The sequence below is a fragment of the Clupea harengus genome, unplaced genomic scaffold, assembly GCF_900700415.2.
Source record: "Clupea harengus unplaced genomic scaffold, Ch_v2.0.2, whole genome shotgun sequence".
NCBI lineage: Eukaryota > Metazoa > Chordata > Actinopteri > Clupeiformes > Clupeidae > Clupea > Clupea harengus.
In genome coordinates this window covers 1,791-8,878 of record NW_024880833.1, presented here as the reverse complement: position 1 = coordinate 8,878, position 7,088 = coordinate 1,791, and the positions used below count along the sequence as shown (strand labels likewise).

The following is a 7,088-nucleotide window of genomic DNA, read 5'->3' as shown; positions in this document are numbered from 1 at the left end:
CATGTTGGCACAGTTCAAATGCTACAACAACTTACATCAAGCAGTTCACCAAACAGTTGACTAAATGAATAAATTAAAGAGGCTTAAGAAAAAAAATACAAAGTGTACTCAGCCCACATCACGTACCATGAAATGTGGAAACAATATGTCACAGCATTAGAACACTTACCCATCAGCATTGCACCATCCCTGACTAAATGAAACTGATATTCGATTCCCATTTGGCTCAGTAAGAGGGCATCTGTAATATTACAAACCTCAGCTGCAGATTTCAAATGGTCATTCTTTGAAATAAAAAAATGCTAGTTTCTGAGAATGAGACACAGTCTCACAAATATAAACAATTTTTTTTTTTTTGTATCAGTTTTAGTGAAACATTGTCAAATATTTAAAAGTATTGTTTGGTTGCACTTCCCACAGAAAGGGATAATATTAAATGTATTCTGCAAGTAAAAAAAAGAAAAAAAGTGTAACATAGCTTAAAATGCTCCAATCAGCTTTGAGTATGTATATATAACACAAGAACAAAACCAAGAGATCATCAAGTGGATGGAGCTCAGTCATAGATGAATGGAGATGGTTGTTTCTTCTGTGAAACACTTTTAAATTATACATGTAAACAACAAGCAAAGCAAAAGCAATGTTTTGCTATTGTCTGGGAATTGTTTCCTGTATTAGAAATAATTAGATTAAAAAGGGGAGGAAAGCCAAACAGACACAAAGAAATGTCTTGTCTAGTCAATATACATCCACAGATTGACATGACTGTTGATTCGATCACTGGCATTTCTTCAATGAGCCGTTGAGCATCGGAGTCTCACTTTGAGTCTCACTCTGATCCTCTCCCGTGTGTCTTGGGTTCAGGGTGTGCTCAAAGTCCTTCATATCAGCAGATTGTTCCTCTTTTACCTTCAATTGCACCTGACATGCTGTCCGACTCCGTTCACGCTCCTTCAACAAGTCTGCGTTGCCCTTCTGGAGCATGTAGTATAAAATGGGGTTGGACCTCATCAGTCGAGGTGAGTCTGGTTGGGAGGGATCCTCGTCCCCACCAGTAGGGGCAGGTTTTGGTTTTGGAGACTGTGGTGTCCCCTGAATGCCCCAAGGTGATCCAGGAGCACTATGGCTCATAAACCCAGCATTTAGTGACCTTGGGTCAGCTGGACCATGCAGTGGGACAGGACTACGGCTCTGGCCAGCAGCTTCAGCACTGTGTCCAGAAGGCTGAGGGACCCTGCTGCCGTTGAGCACGTAGCTGTGCTTGGGAGAGCCTGTGGGGCCTCCCGGCTGAGAGCGCTCCCTCAGACAGTTGTTAGAGAGCAGGAGTTGCTTCAGCACATTAAAGCCACGGCTGTCACTTGGAGGAGACTCACTGACAGGGCACTTCACCGGTGGGCTGTCTGCTACGGGAGGGCTTCGAGGACCTTTGACCTCTGGACTGCCAGGCAACCCAGAGGCAGAGCAGGCGCCACTGCCGCCATTGTTGTTGACCATCTGAGTGTCAAGGTTGTCAGGACTCACACAAGTCTCACTCCCTGTGGGGTGTGCTTTTGGCTCCATGGAATATTTCCGCTTCTTAGGGATGGTTGGCCCTGGGTGCTCCTGCTGTTCCTCCTTGACGGAGACCTTCTGAGAGTTGTCTGGGGTGCTGAAGAGGACAGCCCTGGGCTGCTTTAGGAGATGGCTGAGGAGGCCATCTCTAGGGACGGTCTCTGGGGACATGGGTTCCTGCTTAATGACTCTCACATAGGGAACACTGAGAGGACTGCTTCTGCTGGAGTCTGACATCATAGTCTGGCTCTGTTTGACCTCCCTGTCATGGTCAGTCCCGTGATGCTCCCCTCTGGGCTCTGTCTTCACTCGAACATCTTTTACAGGGCTTCTGGAGGCTCCCAGGCTCTCACAGTGGCTGGACTGCCTGTCTTGGCAGTTGCCCCGTACTGAACCCAGACTCTCACAGTGGCTGGACTGCCTGTCTTGGCAGTTGCCCCGTACTGCCTCTCTTTTCCTCTTGCCTCCCACTTTGTCTTTGCTGCTGGTGCCATTTCCCAGAAGAAGCTGTAGTACAGTACGTCTTTCCAGAAGGTTCTCAATTTCAGAAGCAGACTGCGAGGACTCTGGCCGTCGTGAGGGTATCACGTAGGTCCCTTCTGATCTAGGTGAGGGGCTCTGCTGAACTGGAGCTGTGAGTTTTTCCAGTAAAGTCACACTATGATCAAGCTTCATTTCCTGAGGGGGGGGCCTCTGGACAGAGGGCATGGAGGTCTTGAGTGGCGGGGGTGAGCTCACACATGCTTTCCCAGACTGGGCTAAATTCTGCAGTAATTTACTGGCACTGAAAGCGGGCTCTGTGGCGCTTGGCTCACTTGGGAAGGATTTGTTTTTACACAGATCTAAGGGAATGGACTGTGAATGAGAAGAGTCGTATAAACTGTAAGGAGAGGATGCACTGCTGGTGTCTTTGCCATATGACAAAGCGGGTAAGATCAGGGGGCTTTTGCTAACAAGTCCACATTGAGGGCTGAGAGTCCTTATTTCCTCACACCTATTAACTACAGTCTGTCTAGCCACAGGCGCCCCACTAACCTTGGGGATTATGACTGGGTGCAAATCTGGATTATCCAGACTTTTGTTTACATTCTCGTTATTTTTATGATCTAGCAGCAACTGCAAAAGTGTAACCTTGTGATGGGGCTTCATTTCAGGGTTGCTTTCAAGCTCCCTCTCCTTGCTGCGAACCGTCGAGGGCAGAGGGGGTCGGGCTTCCACTTGTTTATCAGAGATTCTGTAATTCTGTCTAAAGCCGGAGAGGAGGAGGTGGAGGAGGAAGAGGAAGGGGAGGAGATGGGAGGTGGGGCACTGACCCTCCTGCTCTTCAGAGAGAGATCTATTGGGGAGCAGCTGGAGCTACAGCTCTCTGCATCACTACTGTCTTTGGGGAAGCTGCTGTCAGGGGTGGAGTGGCCCCCGTCGGAGAGCACAGGCGAGCCTCGGGTAGATGTGCTGCTGAAGTCACCGCGCAGGTGGCCCTGACTGTTGAGCTGATGCTGCGTGTTGTGGTTGTTCAACAGCTGTAAGAGTAAACTGCTGCAATTTTGAGATGGCCTGCTGGCAAAAGGCCTCTCAAAGGGCCGCCGCTCTCGGAAAGGAAGCAGCGGACGAGGGGAGCTCCCTGTCCTGCCGTGCCCTGGGGGAGTCCCGCTCAGACTCTGCCTGCTGGAGGCTAATGCCATTTGGGGGGCAGATCCGTTTTTGGCATGTAAGGAGCTTAGAGTGTCTGATGTGGTCATGGGTTTTGTGTCCTGCGTTTGTGTGGCCATGGCTGCCAGCCTTTCGCTCGCGGAGCGCCCGGCGAGCTGTGCTTTGAGGGCCTGCTCACGAGAGTACTGCTGCAAGTGAGCCTCACTGGACAGGAGGAGAGCCAGCTGACTGCATGCCACGCTGGGGCGGGGGGACGGGGCGGGACTGGACCTGATGTTCACCAGGTTAGCCACCGCTTTCAGCCGCTGGGCACAGGACAGCGACTCAGTGGAGGAGGACTGGCCGTTCTTCTGCAATCCTTTTGGAGACTCACTTTGCCTCTCTTGGCTGGTGCGTCGGCGCTGGTAAGGCACACTGTTGCTCTGGTTCTGGGCTTTGCTCTTCTTTATCAAACCTTTGAGGCGATTGGTGGCGGATTCTCGGCATGGTCCAGCTTCTTTCTCGCCCTCCTGTTGGCTCTTGTTGATATGGCTGCTGCCGTCCTGCTGCTGCTGCTGCTGCTCCTGGTGATGCTTCAGGCTTTGAACAAGCTGCTGTGACAGCGCCACGTTCTGGAGTCTTGAGCTGAAGGACTGCAGCAGGGAAGCAAGCAGGGTACTCTCGCCTTTGCACTTAGAAGAGCCGTTAAGGGCAGCGGCGTGCTCCTCGGGGTCTCCGGGTCTCTGGCCATTCAACTCTGCAGGTGGCGTCGGCCTCTTTCTGCTCTCGTGCTCCGTCCAGGCCTCAGACCTCAGCAGCCGGGCCTTCTTGAGGTGCTGCGTGAGCCCGCTGTGGGGTGCCATCCTCTCCGGGTCTGGGCCTTGTGGCGGTGGAGGTGGAGGGGCATGGTTAGGCTGCCCTTGGCTCGGTGTAGAGGCTTTGCTGTTGCCTTGCTCCTGGTTGCCCTGCCCTGCCTGGCATCTCTGTGTAGCTGTGGCACCCTGCCCTCCGGTGACCCGATGCATTAGGAGGCCTTCAAGATAAGTCAGAACAGCAGAATCTTGGTGCGTTTCAGGGCCAGGTTCCTCCCCATGAGTCATGTTCAACACTATAGGCTCGTATACGGTTCGCCACCACGACAGATCAATTACATTTAAAAAAAAAAAAAAAAAGAAAAAAAAGGCTTCCCCTCTTCTTCGTCCTCTTTTTAAGATAAGAATCAGTGATCTTAAAAAGTTACAAAAGATACAAAATATTATGATGGAGATGTCTTTTCATCCAGTCTTGAAGAGGAACAAAGGGAGCATGCATGCATCAGATGTCTTCCCAGATTAACCAGACGAGCGTGTGTGCGTCATGGCTGTGTGTGTCCACTGAAGAGGGACGTTCATGTGGGTTTGAGAGGATTGAACCGGGGCGTGTCGGAGCCTCCCCCGGGGAACTCCATGGCAGCCGCCGCCGTGCGCTCAGTCTGCCCCAAGGCTTGGAGGATGGATGCCTGCGAGGATACTCGTCCACAGCCTAACCTTCTGACCACGGGCTCACCCACAGAAGAACCTACAATGAAATACAAAACAATTGAGCATGAAAAACCCTGGGGAATGACAAGGCAGCATTTCTCATCCAAGGCATTAAACTGCCAAACATTCCTGCAATTATTGCATTATTTCAGTTTATTGCAAGGCATGGTTTTCTCCCTTGCAATTGGATGAATTTAATTTGATGACAAAATAAATTGGGTACCCACAAATGCTAATAATGCTTGCTCTCTGAGCCCGTCTCAAACTTTTTTCACCATAAAACAAATTACTGAAATTGATATAGAAAGAAATAAACCACAGACATAAATAATACAATACAATACAGCAAGATTTTTCAGCAAAGCAGATTTACCAACAGGTTTTCCTCCCACTGAGAAAGTGGAAAAAAATGTAAGAGAGAATGCACTGCCCTTCCCACTCACTACTCTTGAGGGTATGTGTGAATGAGGGCAGGCAGGCAGGCAGGCAGGCAGGCAGTCTGGATCTGGCCCTATGCAGCACATTAAATGTGGGTCTGTTCTAGCATGCATGCACTGTGTCTTCCAAGAGCTCGTTTTCCCTCTCATGCGAAAGATCTTGGCCAAGGATTAGTCCTGCGCACGCACTTACGTGCACACTGTCACTGCACTCACTCACACACTCTCACTTGCCCTTTCCTCCCCCAGCTGCCACACGCATGAGACCCAGGTCTACCCAGGACTCTGGTTAGGGCAAACAAGGTCACGGAAAAAGGAGCAAGTAACCTACAATTAGCCCACTGCTTACTGTGGCCACTGCCAATTAGGTAAAGGACTTAGTCCCCAAAGAGGCTCATTATGGCTTCAATATACATAATAGTGAAAGACAAAGAGAGACTTGATTGATTGGACAGGTATTAAGTAAAACAACGAAGACGGAGCAATCCCTGCAAAGACAAGATGTCTTGACAGAACTGCTGCCAAGATAACCCATTTGAATGCCAAGAGTGAGGCTACTGCTCTTTATGCACTTCTAGAGCAGAACACACATATGGGCCAAGAACAATGTCCAACTCACTGAACCAAACATGACTGGACAAGCTCCAAGTTTTTTCAATGTTTTCAGAGTTATTAGAAGAAAGAAAACCATGGAACCATAGCAAGAGGAGACACTTGTGTATGAGGGCCACTTAGAATAGCATTTATGTTGGGTGAGGTTGGAGTCACAGCCCAAGCCCTTTCTGGCCAGAGCACATGCAATAGCTCTGTGTTGTGTGTGTGCTGTGTGTGTGTATGTATGTGCGCGTGCATGTGTGCATATGTATGTGTGCGTGCATGTGTGCATGTGTGTGGCAGTTTATGGAGAGGAAGCAGATCAGTGTGTTTGAGGTCACGCCCCCTCATGCTCCCATTCCCTCCTCTGCGGTCCCCCCCCACCACCACCACAACCAGAGCTGTGTCAGCGCCTGCCTGCCTGCCGCCTCCCCTCCTCCCTCCTCTTCATCCCTGCTAACCCACAACCAGCTCACAACCAGCTGCAGCGATCACCTAAAGAGCCCACACGCAACACCATCATTGTACTCTGTGTGTGTGTGTGTGTGTATCTATGTCTGTGTGTGTGTGTGTATCTATGTCTGTGTGTGTGTGTGTATCTATGTCTGTGTGTGTGTGTGTGTGTGTGTGTGTGGTCTGTGTGGTGGCATTCTGCCCTAAAAGTGTTTTAGTATTTTACAGCAGTTTCCACTCTACATTTTCAAACTGGAACAACGGTTGTTGTAGATGTAGATGATCGTGGCACAGAATCCAGAATCTGGCCTGAAGTCAAATGGAGGCAGTCAGTAGTGACTGCAGTAGGAGAAGAGGCCTGATCTGAGCTGAAATTAGGAAGAGGACTATGGCGCTTGATTTCACTTCACACATAGGAATACCTTTCCCTGCTGATGACAGCCATTTGAACCATCATCGCACTGATTCTTCGCCTTTACCACTGACCCTGACAATTAACCCACAAGGCACAGAAGTAAGGAACGAAAACCACTCACAAGGGAGTTAAATTACAGCATTTCGGCCCAGTAATTAAAGGCTTGGGAGACTTCACCAGAAAACCAAGAGTGATCTGTTAAGGTGGAATATTAAGCCTGTGGGTCCCTGTGCCAAACTAGGCCAACTCTGACACTACGTACAGCCCATCTTCAGAGCGGCCCCTTGGGTGGGCTCTGCCACTAATTGGCACCTTAACTTGCAGAGCATGGATGGAGTGCATGGGAGTGGATGGGGGACCGTGAGGCCTTGTCAAGCTGCTACCCCTGCATGACAAAGAGGTACTCGGAGCCAACCCCATTCCTTTTAACGAAAGAGCTAAACAAATCCCAAAACAAACCTGCCCACAGCTAAAGGCCTGACTGAGGCA

At 50.0% G+C, this 7,088-nt stretch overlaps 1 protein-coding gene across 1 annotated transcript; it reads right to left on the bottom strand.

The window, feature by feature from the left end:
- Window positions 1-8: 8 nt before the first annotated feature.
- LOC122132678 (nuclear receptor-interacting protein 1-like) lies at window positions 9-6,244 on the bottom strand. Its single transcript, XM_042707296.1, is given in 2 exon segments — window positions 9-2,754; window positions 2,757-6,244. Coding segments are annotated over 2 exon segments (3,501 nt in total). The 5' UTR covers window positions 4,281-6,244; the 3' UTR covers window positions 9-777.
- Between the last annotated feature and the right edge of the window lie 844 nt (window positions 6,245-7,088).